General features: G+C 42.7%; 1 protein-coding gene across 1 annotated transcript in view; it reads left to right on the top strand.

Moving 5' to 3' along the window:
* The window catches only part of LOC144752012 (soluble scavenger receptor cysteine-rich domain-containing protein SSC5D-like), a 189,370-nt gene that overhangs the window by 104,727 nt on the left and 58,198 nt on the right, over nucleotides 1-26,445 (top strand). Inside the window, exon 3 of the mRNA XM_078639972.1 lies at nucleotides 18,758-19,072. Coding sequence (XP_078496098.1) covers nucleotides 18,758-19,072 — 315 coding nt within the window. The remainder of the gene's footprint in view (nucleotides 1-18,757; nucleotides 19,073-26,445) is intronic.

Here is a 26,445-nt window from a genome sequence, read left to right as displayed (position 1 = left end):
TCTTGGCAATCTAGCTCTGTGGCACTTACTAGAGGTACCCGGGGGCTAGTTGGCTCCCAGGGACCCTCAGTATTCAAGGGGAATTATTCCCCAATTTACAATGCGCCAGGGAGTGTGTTTGCAGAGTGGCGGAGAAAGGGGCCGTGGCCTGGTATGAGAGGTTAGCAATCCTGCTGTGTGGGACTTACTGGAGGTAATAGGAGGGGTAGTTGGCCCCCAAGGTTGACGTTGGTGCCAATTACCCCTTCTGTTACCTCCAGTAAATTCCACACAGTGGGTTTGCTAAGAGATGTTTGGAGGACACGCTCACCTTTCTCCGCCACTTTGCAAATGCAACGGCTATGTTATAGTTAGAAATTTACATTTAAAAACCTTAGAAATTTACTGAAAAAAACATAGGTTTTAGAGACGTTATAGTTAGAAATTAGCATTTAAAAAACCTTAGAAATGTACTGGAAAAAAAAATAGGTTTCAGGGACGTTATAGTTAGAAATGAGCATTTAAAAGACCTTAAAAATTCACTGAAAAAACCACAGGTTTCCGGGACGTTACAGTTAGTTGGACATTTCACTTGTACAAAATCAGAGAAATGTGGCAGTTGTATTTAGTAGAGCTAGTTATAACTCGTGCCCCCGCAATGCACTGCTGATGACATCACATATTACATCAGTCATGACATGCTCAGTGATATCACTGATGACATCTCAAATGACATCACTGATGACATCATCCACGTGATCAGCTGATGCACCTACTCACACACTAATAAAATCTTTTATACACCCACTCTAAAATACAGACTACCAATATGGAAACCATAGACAAACGTATAGCAGTTAGTACATACTCGCTCAGTGATTCATATTTCTACACACACATCTACCCACTAACCCATACAGGCTCTCATACATGCAGTCATTCATCAATACAGCCACTGATATATGCATTCAGACACCCATATAAACACGCACACACTGCCACTCACCCAACGAGTTACTAAAAAACCTAGTCAGTCACCCAAATAATTAATTACACTGCCATTTAATCACCTATACAGTTATACACACACCACGTCACTTATTCGTACAGACATGTACTGTGTTCAACAATTACTGATATAAGCACACACTTATCCATGCAGCCACTGTCACAATCACTCACTGTCACATATACTCACTTATATACTCCAACACTCACAAATACTGCCTCTCACATATGTAGTTACTTACACAACTACCACTAACATATCCATTCACTCACCAACACAGCTATAGGTACTCTCACTCACACATACACTCACTAACACACGCACTCATAAACGCATACACCCCCCATCCACACAGACACTCAGGCACCCATACAGGTTCTCTCACACAACCAATCATTCCTCAATATACCTTGGCATATATAGATATAACATTCTTGAAATTTTTAGAAATACTTAGTCACTGGATGCTGTCATCAGGGATGTCATTAGAGATGTCATCAGTGATGTCACTGAGCATGTCATGAGTGATGTAATGCGTGACATCATCAGCAGTGCATTGTGGGGGCATGAGTTATAGTTAGCTCTACTAACTATAAGAGCCGATTTTCTCTGGTTTTGTACAAGTGAAATGTCCAACTAAACATAATGTCCCGGAAAATTGAAAAGTGTTTTTTTTCAGTGTACATATATATATATATATATATATATATATATATATATATATATTCACTGAAAAAACCATAGGTTTCAGGCCTTATATAGTTAGGAATTAGCATTTAAAAAACCTTTAAAATTCACACAAAAAACTATAAGTTTTAGGGGTGTTATAGTTAGCTGGACATTTCACTCATACAAAACCATTGAAATTGCTCCTATATAGTTAGTTGTACTAACTATATTTCGCGCACCAGCAATTCACTGCTGATGATGTCACATCATTCATGACATGGTCAGTGACATCACTGATGACATCTCAGATGACTGATGACATCACTGATGACACCATCCAGTTAATGTGGTTTGCTTCGTTATTTAAATATGCATTATATATATAGCAATTTGCATTGAAGAATGAGTGGATATATAAAAATAAATATTTGGATGGAGGATTTAGTTTCAGTGTAATTGACTGTTCACTTGACCAATTGATAGTGTCTCTCTAAATATAGTGGATAGTGACTAAACTGTTTAAATATCTGTATCACTTTGTCAGTTGTTGTGTAAACTGGTTCTCCAGTTGGTTACTAGCTATGTGAAAGTCTATATTAGTTATTGATTAGTTAACTGAGTATTTGTATGGGAGAGTGAATGTGTGTGTGGTTCGGTGGGGGGTGTGTGACTGCCCAAAGATGTGTGAATAGTTGATTCACTAGATATATGAAGTTAAACCTACATGTTCTAACAGTTGTTTGGGTGAGTAAATATCTTTATGGGTGTGGTGATGAGCAAATATATTTCTCAATGGTACATGTCCAATAAACTAGAAAAATAAAAGGCAGTGTATGTGTCAGTTGTTGTATATAAATAAGTATACATAAGACTCAATGATTGTGTGAGTGACTGTATGGATAACTTTATACTTGTAATAATGATTTTATAATTCACTAAGTATGACTTACTATCTAAATGAATAGATGAAGTTGTGTTTGTATAAGTGTGTAGCTAAGTAAATATGTAAGTATGATCCATTGTTTGCATACGTGAGTAGGATGACTTCATATGTGAATAGGATGTGTGCTGGTGTGTAATGTCGATTTAGGTGTATAAGTATTTTTGATAGTGTTCTATTGTTCATTGACAGCATGTATGAGTGAATCTACAGGTAAGTGATTAGATGTGTGTATACATCTATGAATCACTGAGTGGGTTTTTAGATACTTGTATTGCTGTAACAATGGATTCAAATATGATACTCTGTATTTTACAAAGAGTGATGAAAGATTTTACTAGTGTATGAAAAGGTGTATGTGATTGTCACGTGAATGATGTCATCGGTAATGTCATTTGAGATGTCATCAGTGATGTCACTGACCATGTCATGAATGATGTAATATGTGACATCATCAGCAGTGGATGCGGGTGCGCGAAATATAGTTAGTACAACTAACTATATAGGAGCAATTTCAATGGTTTTGTATGAGTGAAATGTCCAGCTAACTATAACACCCCTAAAACTTATAGTTTTTTGAGTGAATTTTAAAGGTTTTTTAAATGCTAATTCCTAACTATATAAGGCCTGAAACCTATGGTTTTTTCAGTGAATTTCAAAGGTTTTTTAAATGCTAATTCCTAACTATATAAGGCCTGAAACCTATGGTTTGTTCAGTGAATTTGCATTTTTTTTTTAATGCTAATTCCTAACTATATAAGACCTGAAATCCCACCAGGAATCTCCAGTATGCGCCAGGGGACTGCATTGCAGAGGTGTAATGAAGCCACGCCCCTTTTTACACCTCTCTTCAACGCAGCCCCCGTGCATGTTTGAAGAGGGGGAACAAATTCCCCTTGCATACTGGGGGCCCCTGGGGGCCAACTAGCCCACCAGGAGCCTCCAGTATGCGCCAGGGGGCTGCATTGCAGAGAGGTGTAATGAGGCCACACCCTTTTTTACACCTCTCTGCAACGCAGCCCCGGTGCATGTTTGAAGAGGGGGAACTAATTCCCCTTGCATTCTAGGGGTCCCTGGGGGCCAACTAGCCCACCTGGAACCTCCAGTATGCGCCAGGGGGCTACATTGCACAGAGGTGTAATGAGGCTATGCCCCTTTTTACACCTCTCTGCAACGCAGGCCACTGGCGCGTTTGCAGAGGGGGGACTAATTCCCCTTGCATACTGGGGGTCCCTGGGTCACATCTGCCCAAATGCCGATATTCCGAACGATTGAAAATGACTTTTCTTGAGAAACATTTGGATTTGGATTATCATGTCCTATTCTTTGGAAGTTTTGAAAGACTGACTTTGAGGATGCTATAAATTACTCAAGTCTGCCCGAATTGTGTGGGTAAAATTGATACCTAGTCACTTTGAATAAGAATGTACTTACGTCTCGTCAAACATTTGGAAGAAATATCTAGTTATATGACAACAGAATACTGACATAACTTGAAGGAAATAAGAACGCCCTGAAGAAGTTCTGTTGTACAGAACGAAACGTGTCGGCTGGCTGTGGTACATAAACTTAAGGAAAATAAAAGCATTTGAATATACACCAAGATTCTGCGTTTCAATAAGGACTCTAAGTGATATGATTTGATTGGACTTATTGTGCAAGTGGTGCTGTGCCAAACTTTGGAATATTCTCCACTACTCTCTACTACTTACTCTCTCCTACTCCACTACTCTCTAATACTCACTCTCTAATACTCACTCTCTACTACTCATTCTCTACTACTCTACTACTCTCTACTACTCTCTCTCTACTACTCACTCCCTACTACTCACTATCTACTACTCTCTACTACTCACTCTCTACTACTCTCTACTCTCTACTACTCACTCTCTACTACTCTCTCTCTACTACTCACTCTTTACTACTCACTCTCTACTACTCTCTACTACTCACTCTCTACTTCTCACTCTCTACTACTCTCTACTACTCACTCCCTACTACTCTCTCTCTACTACTCTGTACTACTCACTCTCTACTACTCACTCTACTACTCACTCTCTACTACTCACTCTTTACTACTCTCTCTCTACTAGTCTCTACTACTCACTCTACTACTCAGTCTCTACTACTCTCTACTATTCTCTCTCTCTGCTACTCACTCTCTACTACTCTATACTACTCGCTCTCTACTACTCACTCTCTACTACTCTCTACTACTCACTCTTTACTACTCTCTACTACTCACTCTCTACTGCTCTCTACTACCCACTCTACTACTTACTCTCTACTACTCTCTACTACTCACTCTCTACTACTCACTCTCTACTACTCTCAACTACTCACTCTACTACTCACTCTCTGCTACTCTCTCTACTGCTCTCTACTACTCTCTACTACTCACTCTCTACTCTCTATTACTCACTCTCTACTCTCTACCTCTCTACCTCTCTCTACTTCTCTCTCTACTAGTCTCTACTTCTCTACCTCTCTACCTATACACCTCTACCTCTCTACACGCACACATATACACATATATATATACATATATATGCATATGCATTTATATATATGTATGTGTATATATATATATATATATCTATGCTCCTGTACACCAATGCACACGGGTCACTCTTAGCGGTGGGTGCTGTAACGTGGTGGTGTCCCGCGTGTAAAATAGTCGCTCCAATTTTCCTTTTTAAAAGAAAATACAGCACTCGCGGGTTACTTGGCAGTCAGCAACAGATTTATTTCAAACAAACGCGTTTCGGGACCAAGTCCCTTCGTCAGTGTTCATTTTTGAAAACGCGATGTATTTGAAATAACGTTGAACATTAGATATCACTGAGGCTTATTTGTTTGAGTTTTCTGAGACAATATGGCAGCTTAGGGCTGCCCATGCCGATACACGGCAAGATTATGTATAAATTGACGAGTACATGATACACGTATACTCAGTAACGCTGTGGATTCATAGCGTTTTTGTTTTGTCCCAGAAAACGAATATACAAAGGTATGCGGCAAATGTGTTCACAAAATGCACCATGTGTATAAATATCATTTTATTCCGCTTTTCCTTTGCAAATGCCGATACACGGCTTTGATTGTTGAACAGCCTCTGATACTATAAAACATTCAAATTGCAATTGGCAAACATGTAAAGATGGCGCGCATGAACAGATACCTGCTTTAGTCCGTTGTTTGTGATAATGACCAAACAAACAGGGTTAAAAGAGTTGTATCGCGTTTTCAAAAATGAACACTGACGAAGGGACTTGGTCCCGAAACGCGTTTGTTTGAAATAAATCTGTTGCTGACTGCCAATTAACCCGCGAGTGCTGTATTTTCTTTTAAAAAGGAAAACTGGAGTGACTATATATATATATATATATATATATTACCTACTGGCGGTCGCCAGTAGGTATATATAGTTAGGATTTTTTCTCTATGGGTTTTTTGAAAATTCTATGTCTAATAACTTTGGCGTTTGTGGACGGAATCGGCTGAAATTTTCAGGAAAATGGCACATTTTGTTTCTGAGCAGCCCTTGAAAATTTGGGGGGGGTTCGTCCAGTGGGGGCCGAGAAAAAAGGGGGGTCCCAAAACGTGTTTTTAACATTGAGTTTTCCATAGGGCGGTTGGCCTCACTTTTAGCCCGAACGGCTGAATGGATTTGCACGAAACTTGGCAAAATTGTAGGGACTGGTAGCCCGATGTGCCTTTTGTAGGTCTCAATATATGTGCTCCAGTGGATTTTGAGAAATTAACGTTTAAAAAAAGATATATATCTGTAACAGCGGACCGGTTAGCGCTCTGGTTCGCGGACTTTTCGCGCAACGGAGCTTTGTGAAGCGAAGCTGATTGGTTCTCCGGCGTCTGTCAACATTCCAAACAGTCCGTAGCGGCCGCCATCTTGTCTCTCGGTAGGATCGAGAGACAAGAGGAGGTCAAAACAAAGGGGGAAATAACTATAAGGGGGCATAGTAGATCCTCGCTGACCCCCTAGGTTTGATGTGGAGGTTTTAAAAGGGCACCGCGGGGCAAAAAAAATTATAATAATAATAATCGAACGGCTGAATGGACTTGGTCCCGAAACGCGTTTGTTTGAAATAAATCTGTTGCTGACTGCCAATTAACCCGCGAGTGCTGTATTTTCTTTTAAAAAGGAAAACTGGAGTGACTATATATATATATATATATATATATTACCTACTGGCGGTCGCCAGTAGGTATATATAGTTAGGATTTTTTCTCTATGGGTTTTTTGAAAATTCTATGTCTAATAACTTTGGCGTTTGTGGACGGAATCGGCTGAAATTTTCAGGAAAATGGCACATTTTGTTTCTGAGCAGCCCTTGAAAATTTGGGGGGGGTTCGTCCAGTGGGGGCCGAGAAAAAAGGGGGGTCCCAAAACGTGTTTTTAACATTGAGTTTTCCATAGGGCGGTTGGCCTCACTTTTAGCCCGAACGGCTGAATGGATTTGCACGAAACTTGGCAAAATTGTAGGGACTGGTAGCCCGATGTGCCTTTGCTAGGTCTCAATATATGTGCTTCAGTGGATTTTGAGAAATTAACGTTCAAAAAAAGATATATATCTGTAACAGCGGACCGGTTAGCGCTCTGCTTCGCGTACTTTTCGCGTTACGGAGCTTTGCGAAGCGAAGCTGATTGGCTCTCCGGTGTCTGTAAACATTCCAAACAGTACGTAGCGGCCGCCATCTTGTCTCTCGGTAGGATCGAGAGACAAGAGGAGGCCAAAGCGAAGGGGCAAATGACCATAACGGGGCATAGTAGATCCTCACTGACCCCCTAGGTTTGATGTGGAGGTTTTAAAAGGGCCCCGCGGGGCAAAAAAAAATAATAATAATAATAATCGAACGGCTGATGACCATAAGGGGGCATAGTAGATCCTCGCTTTGTGAAGCGAAGCTGATTGGTTCTCCGGCGTCTGTCAACATTCCAAACAGTCCGTAGCGGCCGCCATCTTGTCTCTCGGTAGGATCGAGAGACAAGAGGAGGTCAAAACAAAGGGGGAAATAACTATAAGGGGGCATAGTAGATCCTCGCTGACCCCCTAGGTTTGATGTGGAGGTTTTAAAAGGGCCCCGCGGGGCAAAAAAAAAAAATAATAATAATAATCGAACGGCTGAATGGATTTGCACGAAACTTGGTAAAATATTAGGGACTGGTAGCCCGATGTGCCTTTGCTATGTCTCAATATATGTGCTTCAGTGCATTTTGAGAAATTAACGTTCAAAAACAAGATATATATCTGTAACAGCGCTCCGCTTCGCGGAGATAAAATTATATGTGTATTACCTAGCTGTTGCTAACACCAGTTAGCGACGGCTAGTAGGAGATAGCGACCATCTTGGGTCCCACTTTGCATGTGAGTGATATTTATCACTAATGACATGCAAAGTGGGCATGCCAAGATGTTAGCGACTGGAAACAGTCGCTAACATCGCTATCTCCTATTATCAACTTTTGGAAATATTCGAGATAAGCGCGAATATCTCCAAAAAGTAACAGCTGCCCTGAGCAGTTCTTAGCCATGTTATCCAATGGGAGGTGGATAACATGGCTAAGAGCATTAGCTCGGTAATGCATGAATATCGCGGAGTTTTCAGCGATATTAATGCATTGCGCTCGTTTTTTATCGTATTTGCGATAAACCTTGATAATAGCAAGGTTTATCTGCGATAATTTCTGACGGTAAAAAAATCTTTGCAATGCATCGTTAGGGATAAATATCGCTTAACTTTGGTAATATGCCCCAACGTCTGTTAACGTTCGATTCGAAGGAAATCAGGAATTGTTGAAAAACATTGTGTGCGCCATCTTGTCTTTTTTCAAATGCCACACTTTTGTCGTGCACGGCAGCCATTTTAGATGCCTTGACCAGATCCACTCTGTGCACGCTGTCGATCCTTAGCATGGCTCCCCACCCTCGCAAGCATCTCCCCCAGGCAGTGGTCACCCCCGCTCTCTGTTTTATGCATGGGTAATAAAACTCCCCCCATCTGCTCTGTTCTTCCCTGAGAATCACACCCTGTGCCCGCCCGACACCTCCCTTTCGCCCTATTCACTACCGCACCCTCTGACACTCCTTTTCCTCTGTGTCCGATTGTCCAGGCCGGTCCTAGGCTATCAGCTAGCCCTGCAGATGTAGTTTATGGCCACAGCTGTAAAGAATCACCCGTCTTCAAAGGAGTTATAGTAGATCAAGGCCCACACTCGATGAGATCCGTCACAGCAGAAGCGTTGCTATTATCTGAAAACCATCCTGTATTGTGATTGGGGAGGGGACCGAGCGTGAAGCGGAAGATTCCAGGGATGACTCTTTGTACATCAAAGTTTTTACAATTATGTGTCACATTAAAAATATATAGCACTCCGACAAAGTAGTAAGATTATAAAACTTTAATAATTTATAAATATATACAAGAAAACAAAAATAGTAATAACATATAAACATTTTTAGAGAAAAACAACGAAGTAGCGGTCGGCTGTGCGAATAGTCCCAACGCAGCACAACGTCCAGATTTCCGGTGTGGGGCGTCGCGGGGGGTGGGTGATCAGTAGCAAACTGTTGTGCGAATAGTTCCAAGGCAGCAGAACGCGCCGAAATCTAGATGACACAAAAGTGATGTCTAGTAAGTTGCCACCCAGCAAATAACGGCGTGGGGCGTCGCGGGGGGTGGGTCATCAGTAGCAAACTGTTGTGCGAATAGTTCCAAGGCAGCAGAACGATGGCACCAAGGTGATGTCCAGTAAGTTGCCGCACTGGTTTTGGTATCCTACAATGCTGCTCCGAATAACGGCGTGGAGCGCCCCGGGGGAGGCGGCGTGAACGGGCCTCTCCAGGTGGAGTCTCGTCTGTTGTAGTGGGGCGCCCCTTTACCGTTTCAGTTGCCATTCCGTCCGCTTTTGGTCCACTGTGTCAAAATCCGCCATTCAGCTGAGTTGCGCCCACTCTTGCGGTGCAGCGATAGGCGGCTGTCACAGGACTCTCAAAATGGCGGCAGGCTGTTTCCTTTTTGGGCCTGGTCCACTGAAATGGCCCTGGGACACCTTGGAAATCGGACGCTTGTCTGCTAGGTCTTGGACCCCATTCTCGAAAGCGTCCCCTCCGCCTTGAGAATTCATCAAAAGTTTTGGGGGCCCCGACTCCTGCAGGCTTCTGGTGGGGAGCGGCTGCCATGATTGCTCGCGGAATGACCACGACGGAGCTACGAGATGGTGGTGCTCTCATGGTGACGCCAGCTTCAGTCTGAAACATCCAGAAACAAGGTGGGGCTTTCATCGTTTGGGGGAAAAAAAAAGTTTTCATCCAATGAAAAGTGTTGTTTTTAGGTCATATGATCAAGCCTTCCATCATTAGGAAACCAAAAGTAAAATGAACCAATGAAAAGTTTTATAAACAAGTCACATGACCTGTTATGCGGCATAGGGTATAAAATGCGGAGAAAATACGTTGGCTCGTGAGGCGGCGTCAGTAGCGGACCGATGTGCGAATAGGCCGAAGGCAATACAACGCGCCAAGATCCGGATGGCATCGAGGTGGTGTCATAGTTGAGAGTTCTGAGCAGCGGTTGTAACACTGTCTGAAGCTTATTTGCAGCTGCTGCAGCTTCACTACGCGCCAAGATCCGGATGGCACCGAGGTGGTGTGTAGGAAGTTGCCGCACTGGTGTGGCCATCCTACAATGCTGAAAGTCGGCGTGGGGCGCCCCGTTGGCCTGTGAGTTTGCGTCAGTAGCGGACCGATGTGCGAATAGGCCGAAGGCAGCACAACGCGCCAAGATCCGGATGGCACCGAGGTGGTGTCTAGTAAGTTGTCGCACTTCTGTGGCCATCCTACAATGTTGAAAGTCGGCGTGGGGCGCCCCGTTGGCCTGTGAGATGGTGTCAGTAGCGGACTGATGTGTGAATGGGGCCAAAGGCAGCGCAACAATATTTTCTACTATATTTCCGGTGTAGAAGAGACCACAAGGCGCTGAGATGCCAAGATCCGGATGGCACCGAGGTGGTGTGTAGCAAGTTGCCGCACTGGTGTGGCCATCCTACAATGCTGAAAGTCGGCGTGGGGCGCCCCGTTGGCCTGTGAGATGGCGTCAGTAGCGGACCGATGTGCGAATAGGCCGAAGGCAGCACAACAATATTTTCTGACTGACACCACAAGGCGTTGAGATGCCAAGATTCGGATGGCACTGAGGTGATGTCTAGCAAGTTGGTGTGGTCATCCTACAATGCTGAAACTCGGCGTGGGTCACCCCATTAGCCTGTGAGATGGCGTCAGTAGCGGACCGATGTGCGAATAGGCCGAAGGCAGCACAACGCGCCAAGATCCGGATGTCACCGTGGTGGTTTCATAGTTGAGAGGCACTTCATCTGCAGTGGGGCGCCGAGATCCGGATGGCACCGAGGTGATGTCTAGCAAGTTGCTGTACTGGTGTGGTCATCCTACAATGCTGAAACTCGGCGTGGGTCGCCCCATTAGCCTGTGAGATGGCGTCAGTAGCGGACCGATGTGCGAATAGGCCGAAGGCAGCACAACGCGCCAAGATCCGGATGTCACCGTGGTGGTTTCATAGTTGAGAGGCACTTCATCTGCAGTGGGGCGCCGAGATCCGGATGGCACCGAGGTGATGTCTAGCAAGTTGCTGTACTGGTGTGGTCATCCTACAATGCTGAAACTCGGCGTGGGTCGCCCCATTAGCCTGTGAGATGGCGTCAGTAGCGGACCGATGTGCGAATAGGCCGAAGGCAGCACAACGCGCCAAGATCCGGATATCACCGTGGTGGTTTCATAGTTGAGAGGCACTTCATCTGCAGTGGGGCGCCGAGATCCGGATGGCACCGAGGTGATGTCTAGCAAGTTGCTGTACTTGTGTGGTCATCCTACAATGCTGAAACTCGGCGTGGGTCGCCCCATTAGCCTGTGAGATAGCTGTTCTTTGGATTTGGGCCTGGCTCGTCTGCTGTAGTGGGGCGCCCCTTTACCGTTTCAGTTGCCATTCAGCTGAGTTTCGGCTGCTCTTGATGCTACAGCGACAGGCGGCTGCAACAGGACTCTCAAAATGGCGGCCTGTTCTTTGGATTTGGGCCTGGTCCACTAAAATGGCCCTGGGACACCTTAGAACTCGGACGCTCGATTTTTTTTTCCTTTCCTGTACATGCAAAAAAAGGTAAATGCCCGGTACGTTACACGCTTCATCTGCCACGATGAACTCTCCAGAGGAACCGAAAAAAAATATAGTTGTGGTAACTATACCATGCATCGTCATATGGAGAGGTGGCACCAATTAATTATAGTGCTGCATAAAAGAGAGATTTGGAGGAGAACCCCTGACCTGCTAGTACATTCATGAAAGAAGTGGCACTGAGAGCTTCAGAGGCAAGGGAAACGGTCCCAAATATTTAGAAGAACTTTGGAAAGATTAAAATGACATGTTTAGATTGTGGCAAATTAATTTCATGTGGACAGATGAGTGTTACTCTAATAAATACAGCATATGAACATCATCATAGTCGATGGTTGGTAGAGACATTTTGACTATATCCTGGACCTGCCCGTCCTCGCCCAAAATGGCGCCAGAATAAATGGGACTCGTAACTCCTTGTTGTGTACTGGTTGCAGAACCTTGAAATCACGAGATACGTATGCAGTTTTGAAGCACATGGCGGGCGGGGACGAGAATTGATTGAATATTTCGACATCCCTATTGATATTAAGTTCTGATGTGTTATTGATTACTGTACTGTTGAAAGTTCGAATTAACGTCACCCATGGTACTTGCCCGCAAATGTATATCTAGATAATTTTATTGTAACTGGCCCTGTCGTATTTTAATTATAAAATGTACGTCCACCGATTCCGTAACTGTTAGACACCTTAGTTCTTGCAACCTAATGGCCCGCCCGTTACGTTCCTCTACAGTGTAAATGTCTATTCATCATATACGATTACAGTTTGCTCCGTGGCCGGCCCACGTGGTTATAGGCTCGTATTTGTATAATGAAATTTTCACAATAAAGGTTTTTAAAAGAAAACATGGTAGTAGTATATACATTGGTAAAGTTTTTAATAATAGTCACTGTTTTAGAATCATTAAAAGGCAAGTGAAATAAAGCAGACCAATTACATGAAGGGTAAAAGGTATAATACGAAGGAACGCAGTAAAGATAAATGGTCAAGGGCTGTTGTGTTTTCTATTCCTGCAACATAAAGTGATCGATAAGAATCTCATATTCAGGCGTATCGGCGACTAAGACAGCAGGTCGACCCTCTTTTGCTCAACGGCTCCGTCATGGGACGAAGAAACGCTCTTTTTCTCGAAAAAAGAATATATTTTACTTGCAGGACAGTTGTAAAATTTCCGGGAAAGTACATTAGCCTGGAACATTATAACATATATTTAAGAAAAAATAATGTTCGGAAGTAATGAAAAGCGTAATTTTTAGGTCATATGACCAAGCCTTTCATCATTACAATAAGAAAAGTAAAATGAACCAATGAAAAGTTTTATTAACAAGTCACATGACTTGTTATGCTTACGTTACGCGCTGCGCGCCCCGGATGACTTCCGGATGCGCTAACGCGGCGCGTCATATGACGCATTACGCGACAACGCAGGTACAGAATATAGTCAAAATGTCTCCACCAACCAGCGGTCGGAACACAACCCCTTTCAGCAGGCTAAATAGTTCTGTTAAATGACAACAGAAGGGACAGGCAACAAGAACCATCAGTCAAAGAGGGGAGGGCTAGTTCTTCTCTACCGGGTTACATTGGGGCGCTACCGGAACTGATCGAATTGGTAGTCTACAGTGTTTCTGGATGTTTCAGACTGAAGCTGGGGTTAGCATGAGAGCAGCACCATTTCGTAGCTCCGTCGTGGTCATTCCGCAACCAATCATGGCAGCCGTTCTTTATCGTTATTTTGGGCGGGGTGGGTGGCGGAGCCGAGCTGTTTTGCAGCCATCATTGTGTGGAGTTCAGTTCATCTCACTAGTTTTGTATTTGTCATGAGGGGTTGTTCCTAATGTTTCTATTTTAGCGAGGTCAAAAAGAGATCCCATTAGTGGCCTACTGATTTTGCTCGATTCCTTTTCTTTTTTTTTACACGATTTTTCGTTATCTGCAAAGACTAAACAGAGTATTGCGACTCTGTGTTTGTTTGTAAATAGAGAATGAACCAAAGAGAACTAATTCTAAAACAGTAAATACTTGGATAACAATGAATCAAATGGAGAGAGAAGCAGGCACGACGGATTACAATGGGGGCAAAGACCTGCGTTAACTACCTTTCACTATCTGCAAAGAGAGAGTACTCCTAATAGAAATGAGGGGGGGGGGGCACCATTCAAAGCAGATCAGTGTGCATAAACACGAAAATGTTTTCACTTACCACGTACTTGACATTCGACAGCTTATGATATTTGCTATTAAAAAACCATTGAAATTCACTGAAAAAACCATAGGTTATAGACCATATATAGTTAGGAATTAGCATTTACAAAACCTTGAAAATTCACTGAAAAAACCATAGGTTATAGACCATATATAGTTAGGAATTAGCATTTAAAAAACCTTATTTTACTCACACAAAACCATTGAAATTCCATATATAGTTAGTTGCACTAACTATATATCGCGCACCTGCAATCCACTGCTGATGATGTCACATATTACATCATTCATGACATGGTCAGTGACATCACTGATGACATCACTGATGACATCTCAAATGACATCACTGATGACATCACTGATGACAACATCCAGTGACTGTATGTTTCTGTAAAGTTAAAATGTGTCTTACATATTGAAGAATGAGTGGAAGTATAAGTGTCTGGACAAAGTATTTAGTAGGTGCATGACTGAATGCATGAGTGAGTGATTAAATGTGTCTCACTGAGTGCATGGGTTAGTGACTAAAGTGTCTTAATTTGTGCATCATTATGTCTGTTGTTCTGTAAACTGCTGCATGTTTTGATCAGTAGCTATATGATTAACTATATGGGTTACTGATTGATTGTCCAAGTATTTGTATGGGAGACTGAGTGTGTGTGTGGCTGGCTGGGAGGTGTGTGACTCTGTGCAGATCAATGTGTACTTGTATCAATGATTGTATAACAAGGTAAGTATGTGTTAGTATATGTTTGAAAATGTAAGGTGCTCTATGTTTAACTGTATAGACAAGAAAATGGAAGTGTCATTGATTCTTTACAGGACTGACTAGGTGTGTGAGTAACTCCATGGATGAGTGGCAGACTGTGAGTGTCTGTATAGGTGTATGAGTGCATATGATAGTGTTGTAAAGATGAGTGATTGTATGTATGAATGATAGTATGGGTGAATGAGTGAAGGTGTGTGTAGACGTAGGAATCAGTGAGTGCGTATGTAGTAACTAGTATTGGTGTGTCAATGGTTTCAAAAATTATATTCTGTATTTAACACTGGGTGAAACAGAGGTTATATTAAAATGTGAGGAGATGCATTGTATTGTCACATGAATGATATCATCAGTGATGTGGTCATTGATGTCAAATGAGATGTCATCAGTGATGTCATCAGTGATGTCATTTGAGATGTCATCAGTGATGTCATCAGTGATGTCACTGACCATGTCATGAATGATGTAATATGTGACATCATCAGCAGTGGATTGCAGGTGCGCGATATATAGTTAGTGCAACTAACTATATATGGAATTTCAATGGTTTTGTGTGAGTAAAATAAGGTTTTTTAAATGCTAATTCCTAACTATATATGGTCTATAACCTATGGTTTTTTCAGTGAATTTTCAAGGTTTTGTAAATGCTAATTCCTAACTATATATGGTCTATAACCTATGGTTTTTTCAGTGAATATATATATATACATACATATATAAACATATATAATCTGTATATCTATATATATACAAATATAAAAGCATGCATACATATACATATATGCATACATATGCATGTTATTTACATGAAAGTTTAAAAAACACTAATAAAAGCAAAGCTTAAAAGCCACCTCATTACAAACAGAATGGCTTTAACTTAAACGAGGGCGAGATCTATTGCATTTTCAATGCTTGTTTACTTTGGTTCCATCAAGAAGGCATTCAGATGTGTCACACATTTGCCATAAATTCTGAATGTTAGCACTCTAGTTGCTCATTAGATCATTGTAGTAAAGCTACTGCTCACCAGGGAAGTCTGCTGCTTGTATTCAAAGTGCATGTTTCAGTCTGCATGTCAGAATTTTTTTAATGAAATTGAAGAGGATTTGAGAAGTCACTCAAAATGTGCCCTAATTTTTCTTTCTGAAGCACTAATCATACTTTCTATGGCAAAATGAACCCCCTCATTTTGTGCCTTTTTAAATTAAATGTGTTCAGACTAACCACTTCATTCCAATCAAGATGGCTTCTGGTGTGCCATACTTTTGTCATAAGTAAGACTGTTAGCGCTCTAGTTGTTCTTTAGAACACTCTGGGACATTCTGTCATTGGGCTATACTTGGGCTACATCTGGTGATTTTTGGGGGCCATTTGGGCTCTTTTGTCTCTGGTGGCCATCTTGGGAGACTGCATGTCAGAACTTTTTAATGAAATTTTAGAGGATTTGAGAAGTCACTCAAAATGTGCCCTAATTTTTCTTTCTGCAGCACTAATTATACTTTCTATGGCAAAATATACCCCCTCATTTTACTCCTTTTTAAATTAAATTTTTAAGAGTTACCACTTTATTCCAATCAAGATGGCTTCAGGTGTTCCATACCTTTGTAATAAGTAGGAATGTTAGCGCTCTAGTTGTTCTTTAGAACACTCTGGGACATTCTGTCATTGGGCTATACTTGGGCTACATCTGGTGATATTTGGGCTACATTTGGGCTCTTTTGTCTCTCGTGGCCATCTTGGGAGACTGCATGTCAGACTTTTTTAATGAAATTGAAGAGGATTTGAGAAGTCACTCAAAATGTGCCCTAATTTTTCTTTCTGCAGCACTAATCATACTTTCTATGGCAAAATATATCTCCTCATTTTGCTCCTTTTTAAATTAAATGTTTTAAGAGTTACCACTTTATTCCAATCAAGATGGCTTCAGGTGTGCCATACCTTTGTAATAAGTAGGACTGTTAGCGCTCTAGTTGTTCTTTAGAACACTCTAAGAGGCTGCAGTAGAACACAAAGGAATCAACCGACAGTCTCTGTCCTTGTTGGATGTACATGTTTTACTGAGAATGTCAGACTTCATTCTCACATGACTGAGAAAGATAATGTGAATTTACAGAAAATGTGCTTTCAGTTTAGCTTATAGATCCCCTTCCAAACCACTGTGGGAAAAGCATGAGATGATAGTTTTCTTTCAAACATGATTCATGATATCCCAGCAGAAGTCTTTTTCACATGGTAAAATCACCTTAGAACACACCACAATTCCTAAAATGAGTACCATCAACAAATGATTATAATGATTTATAATGTAACTAAAGTCCTAAAACCCTCTATTAACTACAATGCTTTTTAATGAGGTGCGTTCATGTATATTGGTCCCAAGATGGCTGCCAACACTTCTTGGATGAAGTGCTGACAGCCAATCAGATCAGATGTGTGGTTAGGCTCCGCCCAGATATATATGTGTTTTTGAAGTTAGTTTTCATAAAAACCACTGGAGCAATTTTCCCCAAATATAGCAAAGGCACTTCTGCGTACCAGTCCCTACATTTTTGCCAAGTTTGGTGTAATTCCGTTCAGCGGTTCGGGCTGTAGACTTGTCAGAACGTCCTATGGAAATTAACATGGGGAAAACACGTTTTGGGACCCCCCTTTTTTCTCAGCCCCCACTTCACGAATCCCCCCGAAACTTCCAGGGAAGGAGCGCAGCGGAGCTGGTCAAAATTTTAGAAAATTACACGCAAATTCCTCAACCGGCGCCAAATTTATTCCCAATAGAATGCTGCGGATTTCCTATGGTAGCCAATCCTAACTATATATACCTACTGGCAGTCGCCAGTAGGTAGTTATAGTTAGGACCTAGTTTCCATAGGAAATCCACAAGATTCTATTTGGAATAACTTTGGTGTCGGTCAATGAGTTTTCATGAAATTCTCCATGAAAATGGCCTGCTCTGCTTCTTCCCTGAAAGTGTGAGGGTGATTCGTAAAGCAGGGGCCGAGAAAAAAGGGGTGCCCAAAACGTGTTTTCCCCATGCAATTTTACATAGGGTTCCTTAAGTGAGGCTACAGCCCGAACTGCTGAACGGAATTACACCAAATTTGGCAAGAAGGTAGAGTTCGGTTCACAGTTTATGCTTTTTGTTAAATGGTGTAAATTTGTTCAGTAGTTCCTGAGAAAATCAAAAGTAATACCGTACGAGAACTGTACGAGGATAGTATGCGTACCATTACGAGCACGAGCTGCATGTTATTTGGCTGTCGAGTGTATATCAACACTCCAAACCAGGAAGTGTTGGCAGCCATCTTGTGCCTCGGTAGAACTGAGGCACAAGAAAGCAGCGAAAGAAACGAGGAAAACACGCAAGGGGGCAGGGTAGAAACACCCTGATACCCTAGGCCTGCCCAGGACGTCCCACAAGGACCCCCAAGGCAAAAAAGATTTTTTTTTTATTTTTTTTTTAAAGTCGCAGTATACGCTTAAGGTACGCGTATGCTGTGAAAAAGAAAAGAAAACCAAAAGCCCACTTTATTGTTAATTAGCCCCCGGGGAGGCCAACGGCTGATAACATGCGCTAATGCATGTTAGCACCGGCTTGCAAATAGGGCGAAAAGATTATCTCTGCTTTTTTGGCTTTAAAAGCCAAAAAAGCAGAGATAAGGCCCTTGATAATATGCCCCTCGGCTTTGGCCCCTTTGGCTTTAAAAGCCAAAAAAGCGGAGATAAGGCCCTTGATAATATGCCCCTCGGACTCTCTGTGCCCATGGATTATATCCCATTCAAATGAGGAATGCATAGTTGCAAATAGAGGATGCTGCCAACATATCTGTTTAGAGATTACAAAAAGAATATTCCTATTTTTATAAGATTTATTCCCACATTCTTTGTCACTGAAAAGTACCTTTTTATTGATGAAAAATATTATGTTATATTAGTTCCTTTTCCTTGCATTTCTTTCCAATGGCTTTTTAATCTCTTCCCAGGTCCTGATCAGATCCGGTTGGTGAACGGCAACTCTCTCTGTGCTGGAAGAGTGGAGCTCAGGCACAATGGAGTGTGGGGTAAAGTTTGTGACGACGCCTGGGATCAGAAGGACGCATCGGTGGTCTGCAGACAGCTTAGATGTGGAGCTGTTCAAAGCTATCAGTATAATTCATCATTCGGGATCAGCTCTTTGCCAGTCTTGATGAGTGATGTCCAATGCCAAGGAGAGGAGTCTGCCCTATGGAAATGTGCACAGCGAGGCTGGAGTGTTAATACCTGTCCAACGGGACGGAATGCTGGAGTGACCTGTGCAGGTAAAAGGTGGAACCTGTGTGTAAAAATAAAACTTCCCCGCATAATGAAGGCTTTAAACACTTCTGTCAAAATACAAAAGTGACCTCTGGTGGCAATCATTTCATCAAGTAGGGCTGGATGAACCATTACTGCACTTCATTAAACATAACTCAACTCTGGAGCCAAGGGTGAAGGGAAAGACCCCTTCCTCACTGGTCAATCACTGCTCTGTGTTGATCCACCTGTAAGGTTTCTTGCCAGAGTCTAGTCAACGTCATCTACTGAAGCTTTGTTCAATTTGAAGCACCTAGTGATGATACTAAGACTTATAAATAATCTTCACAACCCTGAGACCGAGTCTTACCCAGCACAGTCTACTACCCTCCATCCCTCACTCTTCCATTCTTCCTAACCTTCACCCTTCCATCTGTCCCTCCTTCCCTCCCTCTCTCCATCCTGCCTTTGCTCCACCGTTCCCTCCCACCCACCTTCCCTCTTCCCCCTTTGTTCTTCCCTCCCTCTCTCCCTCTGTTCTTCCCTCCTTCCCTCCCTACCTCCTTCCATCCTGCCCCTTCCCTCCATCCCTTGCCTTCTTCCCTCCCTCTTTCTGTCCTGTTTTGCCTCCTACCCTCCCTCGCTCACTCCCTCCCTCCCACTGTCCTTCTATCCTCTGTCCATCCCTTCCCTTCTGTCTCTCCCTCTCTTTGTCTATCTCTCCCCCTCCCTACTTCCCACCATCCATCTCTCTGCCCTTCCCTCCCTTACTTTCTTACCTCCCTCCTTCCATCTTTCGTACCCTCCTTCCCTCCCTCTCTCAATCGTGTCCTTCCTCCCTCCCTCTCCCCTCTCTCCCTCCCACTGTCGTTCTCTCTCTCTGTCCCTCCCGCCCTCCCTCCACCCTTCCAGCCCTCCCTCCCTCCATCTTACCCTCCCTCTCTCTGTCCTTCCCTCCCTCCCTCCCTCCCTCACTCCCTCCTTCCCACCATCATTTTGTTTGACACCTCTATAAGCTTCGGCAGGATAAAGGGTAGCGAGAGGAGACAGGGAAGAGGGGGTGTATTTCTAGTAAAAGAAAAGAAATACTCACAGAAGTGTTTGAGTGTGTTGGCATCGGGAAACATCATTTACCACGAAGGCATTACCACTACTAACATTTACCACGTGACACTTACCACGCAGGGTGCCTTCCACGCAGGGTGCCTTCCACGACGTCTTTACCACGGGCTGGGGGGGAGATGTGGTATTCCTTCGAGTCGTTCTGCGTGGGCTTGGGGGGCAGAGCGGGGCTGGGGGGGGTCTCCCCCCCCAAAAATAACAAGCGGGGGCAGAGGGGGGCTGGGGGGGGTCTCCCCCCCAAAAAATAACAAGCAGTTTACTTTAAAAAAAAAAACGAACATAATTTTAAAAGAAAAAGGAAAGAGCCTCCCCCAAAGACGTGCCGTGTACGTCAAAAAAACAGTCCTTTTTTTATTTTGGTATACGTGTTTTGACGCTTGTTTCAATGGAGGATGGAAGTAAGGGCTCGTAGAGAAAGACGTGCAGGTAAGACGTTTCTAGGCGTAGTAAAATCCTACGTTGTAAATACCAGCGTGGTAAAGCCACTTGCGATGTAAAATTCGCGTGGTAAAGCCATGCGTGGTAATTGAAATCGTGGTATAATCATATATTCGTTGGCATCTTGCCGAGGGTAGCTGTCTCGAAGGGGCGGAACCATCTCATGTTGTTATAACTGAGTTGGAGTAGAAGGGCCAAGGGGTCATTAAAATAAATAAAGTTACGTAAGATTGTAATCAATACTTGTCTTCCTCGAAAATGCTGTATTAAATGAAATTCTTCTTCTTTGTGGCTGTTTAAACTGACACTGAGTGCCAGACACTTGTGCACTATTGCACGGTCCAATGGTATTGGAGCACTCACGCCATCCTCTGTATTGCCATAACGCGAACACAAACCAATGCTATTGGAGCACTTTAAGTGCTCGCCGGTTACATTCAACAATGACACATTCATTTTGTTGCTGACCCTGCTTCAACCAAGGTGGGTTTGGTTTGTTGCTTCCTCCCACCCTATCATTGCTTGCCCATTCCCTCATCTTCTTCTGCTGACTTCCTTGATCAGTCCCCCACTACCTCCCTCAGCTCTGCTGCTTCTATATTTTTCTTGCATGATCCTTCTTCCATCTTGCAAAAGTGCTAATATCAGGCCAATGGGATTGGAACACTTCAAGTGCTCGCTAGTTACATTACACAATGACACATTCATTGTCGTATGCAGAGGGAAGCCTTAATAATTTGCCCAGAATCACAAACTGTTCAGATGACCCTGAGATTCGAACTATGGGGCATATTATCAAGGGGGTTTATCTCTGCTTTTTTGGCTTGAAAAGGCAAGAAAGCGGAGATAAAATTATCTCCCTGTTACCTAGCTGTCGCTAACACCAGTTAGCGACAGCTAGTAGGAGATAGCGACCATCTTGGGCCCCATTTTGCATGTCAGTGATATTTATCACTAATGACATGCAAAGTGGGCGTGCCAAGATGTTAGCGACTGGAAACAGTCGCTAACATCGCTATCTCCTATTACCAAATTTTGGAGATATTCGCGCTAAGCGCGAATATCTCCAAAAGCTAACACCTGCCCTGAGCAGTTCTTAGCCATGTTATCCAATGGGAGGTGGATAACATGGCTAAGAGCATTAGCTCGGTAATGCATGAATATCGCTGACTTTTCAGCGAGATTCATGCATTGCGGCCAATACCAAGGTTTATCTGCGATAAAAATCGCCGCAGCTCAGCGGTAAATTTTTGTCTCTAACCAAGCAATAGCGGTAATTATCGCTATTGCTTGGTAATATGCCACTTTGTTCCCAAGTTCCCTGTCGGCAGCTCTGGCCGTCCCATCACATCATAGCTTCACTTCAAAAGCTCCTCAACTGTTTTTCACTATAGCTTCCACATTTGTTTAGCATGAAATCGTAAAACACAAAACAAGCAATGGCAATGCTAATCGATCTTGGCAATGCCCGAACTATTGGTCTTGTCCGTTTGAATGTCCTTTAGCCATATTGTCTAGCAGCACATCTGCTGTTTGTTCAGCAGGCTTAGCACGGCTGAAAGTCACTGAAAATAGTGCCATCATCGGCTCAAACTGATGTGATACTGGGCTTTCAGTGACTTCCGGCGTTGTCCCCCCTGCTTCCCTTCCTGGCTGCTGGGGATCATCTCCTTGAATCAGGCACCAGCTTTACTATTGTTAGACTGTTTTTGCTACTTGCGACTAAATTTGCTATGTGCAATTGAATTGGTAATCACTTAGTGGATTCTTATTTCATGATTGACTCTTTTCTGTGTCACAATTTGATGCCAGGCAGCTTCCGTACATGCAGTTTTATGAATTTCTAAGTGTGAGTCAATAAAAGTCGCAATTAGGAAATTGCAAAAAGGAATTTTCATACATATGACCCTCGGATTGCACTACGGATTACACAGAGGTTACCAACTTCCACGTTAATACGAAATTTATTTCAATGTGCAAAATTAACTAACTAATTTCAATTTCACACAGTAAAACACTGAAAGATAAAAATATATAGTTTAGGTGTAAGGGGCCCATTAGGACGTAGGGCGGATCGCCACCGCCCGCATGGCGGTGGCGATCCGCTCTACATCCTAGCCCGCCCACTACCCATTTCCCCCTGCCACATTAGTATGGCGGGGGACCGTGGCGGACGGGAAGACCGTCCGCCGCTTTTCCACCCGGTCAACGAGTTGACCGGGCGGAAAAAGGTTTTAATATGGTGGCGTGTCTGTTAGACACCGCCATCCATATTATGATGGGTGCGGAAAGATGCTTTTCCGTGGCGTCAATATATAACACACAAAGTGCCTAAACCACACTTACTTAAAACAAAAACGATTTCGAGGCTGGAAAAATATTTATTAAATCCCAACCAGGCAAACTTATTAAATGGCAATTATTTTGTTATTTTTTGCAAATTACTTTCACATACATTAGCAGGAAAGACTGTACATTGAAATATTTACACTCTTGTACATTATATATAAACAAACAATGTCAAAAATAATATATCAACATCAAACATCATCAGAGTGTGTCGAAAGTCGAGTAGGTTGTGTGAAAAATATGTCATCTATTCTAGAATATGATCTGTGAACGGGAGAGAAAAAAGAGAATTCTAAAACATCAGGGTGGGAAGTTCTCCAAACATCTATCAGCCCTCTAGAAGATATAGCTTTGTGAAGGGTCTTATGCATTTTGTTTGGAATAAACCTGGTTTGAGATATCGGATCTAAAAAAAATGATCCATAATTTGGTTACAATCACCACCCACTGTAAGATTTTCTGAAGCATGGGAAGAAAGGAGAATGGAAAACTGATTCCAAAATACTAAATCTATACCATTAGGACCATAAAGATTGCATATATAAAACTTGGTATCATTTATCTTAATGTTTAACAAAAGCCATCTACCTTTATCGTCTTTAACTTCATTCAGCAATGAGTACATAGTGATTTATGAAATAATATTATAACACAATTCTTATTATTCACAGTAGGGGAGCCAAACACACTCTCAAACCATTGTGTGCACAAGGAGGATATATCTGGCTCTCTAAGGTGTGTTTCAGATAATAAAGCTACTCGGCATTTCAATTTTGATAAATGAGACAACACTCTATGCTTTTTGACTGGGTTACGAATGCCCTTACCATTCCATGAGAAATATCCACCTTAGCGACAACATCCTGGGCATCACCAATCCTTTTTTCAACCTCAGTAAGTCTTGAATCCAAACGTGACCACTTTTCCTCAATTATTTGACGCGTCGTAGAAGTATCCACCATAAAAGGTTGTATATTTCTCAGCTCGTCCATAATATCCTCAGTGTCAAAGGCAGAGGTGATTTGTTTGGAGAAGACGGGTCTTTTTTATCCCTTTTATTAGCGTTGCCACCAGATTCCGTGCGCTCATTGGCATTAGAATTGATAGAAGCTTGAGATTTACTTGAGTGCATAGAATCCATGTTCGTATTAGCCAAAAAGCAGCAGGATAGCTTGTAAAGTCCCTCAATATCCACCAAGGCGAAATTGAAACTGGATGCGCAGCTGTTGACCAAGTGGTCTGATGAATACAGACATTGTATGGAGTAACCATAAAAGCAAACTAATCAGTAGGAACCGGTCCGCTCTCATAGAATTTCCTTGAAATACACCTATCGTGAAGTTGCCCAAAAATATCAAAAACCATGGAAAGGGCAGGAAAATAAGGATGAATATGGGTTTCTCCAATTTGGAAAATCTTATTATTGCCAGTAAGCCCACATTTCTCACCGCTCCCAGGAGCTTCCGACATCCTTTTTCATGATTTTACAGCCGCATTGTGCTTCGGAGGGGTTCCAGTGAGTGGCCATCTTGTCTCGCTGCCGCCACCAGAATCTCCGACTGAATGTTGATTTCAAATTGTTCTTATTGATTTCAAGACAGATGCATGCAGGTGGTGAGGCTTCCTCAGCTGATCTGAATCTGTGGCACATTCTTAGAAAATAGCTTTTATTGCTCCGAGAGCAGCTGGTACTGCGATGTGTAACCTGGGAGCTTGCAGACCGACCCATAGCTTCTAGCCACCTTCCCTGCTGTTATTTCACAGACATATGTATTGGTCTGAAGCAGCTAACCACCATAGCTGTCTGTAGTGGCCCTATAGTGGGGCTCTGCAGGGGTCTTGAGAGGGTAGGGAATCCTGTCAGGGAGATGGCAGCATTAGTGAACCCTCACCCCTGATTGGCTGTCAGGAGGAATCTCATGAGATAAAGGCCCTCATTATGAGTGCCACGTCATCAGGTGTTATCAAACATGTGAACTCTGACCGGAAGGTGTTGGATGTTTGGTGTGATAAGACCTGTCTATTGTGGGTTTATGAGCAGAAATGTGCACACTTTGGTGCTCACCAAAAGAAAATCTGCATATCCCTTTCATCAATTAACAGGGTGTGCATTTCTTATTGCACCTGAGTCTGATGAAAACACAAAACACATAAATCCTGTGTGTGACATAACAGGAATGATTAAATGAGTAAAATACATGAATGAATGATTTTATAGAACATGACAGTTACCTCATGGGGTGTCCCAGTGATATTCTAAAGGCACAGAAACCACGCCACCAATTCCAGATGAAACCATCGTGAATAGTCTTGTCTTAAGGATGGTGTGTATGAAGACTCATTGTTAATGTGGCAAAACTGGACAAGAAGGGGGCTCCACTCCCCGGCAGCCAGAACCAAGAAGGAACCCCCTCTGACCTGGTGTGGCTTACCCTGGGCATGAGCACCAGGGGGGCACCCCAGGATCAGAGCCTTCCATAGACCCTTCAGTGCAGGGGTCACCATACACATAAGCTAGTAGTGAGGGTCTCTATAGCATTCCTTCTGTTCTGTCTCTGATATGTAGACACCAGAATGACCATTGCAACCTTGGCATAAATCCAGGCCCAATTTACTAACATTTCATGCAGTGCAACATAACATAACTTCCTGTGCTGCACTGAGTGATTGAGAGAGCTCTGCACTAAGATATGATGCACTTCTGTTCTCTCATTGTGCCTATTTTACAGGCAGGATAATTTCCTGCACAAAACATAATCCTGAGAGGCATAGTGAGCTTTCGATGTCTGCTGCAGAACGCAAGAGGAATTAATGAGAAGAAATGAAGATATTTCTCCTGGTTATGCCGCTCTTGGGCTGGCGCACCATCTTTCCCTTAACCAGGTTTGCTGCTTCAGTAAATACTTAAAATAAATTCATAACTCCTCCCAGACACAGTGCAAAACATCGCAGCGCAAAGCACTGCTTTGTACACTTTCCCACAACACAGCTGGACGGCAATGCAACTCAGACTGGCCACTCAAATGAAGAGTGGAAATGGAGAGAGTAGAGCAACACCCTGGCCAACCACACATTAGCAATGTATGGACAGAAAGTGAAGTAGATTTGCAACTTTCTCATAACACATATCCATAGTGAGCAGTAACAGATGAGATCTGAAAGTACTAATGATTCAGTAAAGCCACTGAAAAAATCAGTCCATATGCAACGTTAGTGGTACCTGATGAATCCGAGAGCTATTCATTGCATTGTGGTGATGCTGGTTAGGGTTCACTGATAGAATATCGCTGGTAAAAACATTGATCGTAAAAATATTTAACCAAATATAGATAGTAAAAATATTGACTCCCTATACCTAAACTGGTAAGTGCAAAAATATTGAAGTTAAAAATATAAATGTAAAAATATTGATTTAAAAATATGAATAAAATAAAATAATATATATTAAGAATATAAAATATTAGTATTATCTATAACAAAATACATTAGA

Source organism: Lissotriton helveticus, chromosome 4_2, assembly GCF_964261635.1.
Source record: "Lissotriton helveticus chromosome 4_2, aLisHel1.1, whole genome shotgun sequence".
NCBI lineage: Eukaryota > Metazoa > Chordata > Amphibia > Caudata > Salamandridae > Lissotriton > Lissotriton helveticus.
Note: the sequence above shows the minus strand (reverse complement) of the source record. Positions and strands in the feature narration are given on the sequence as shown.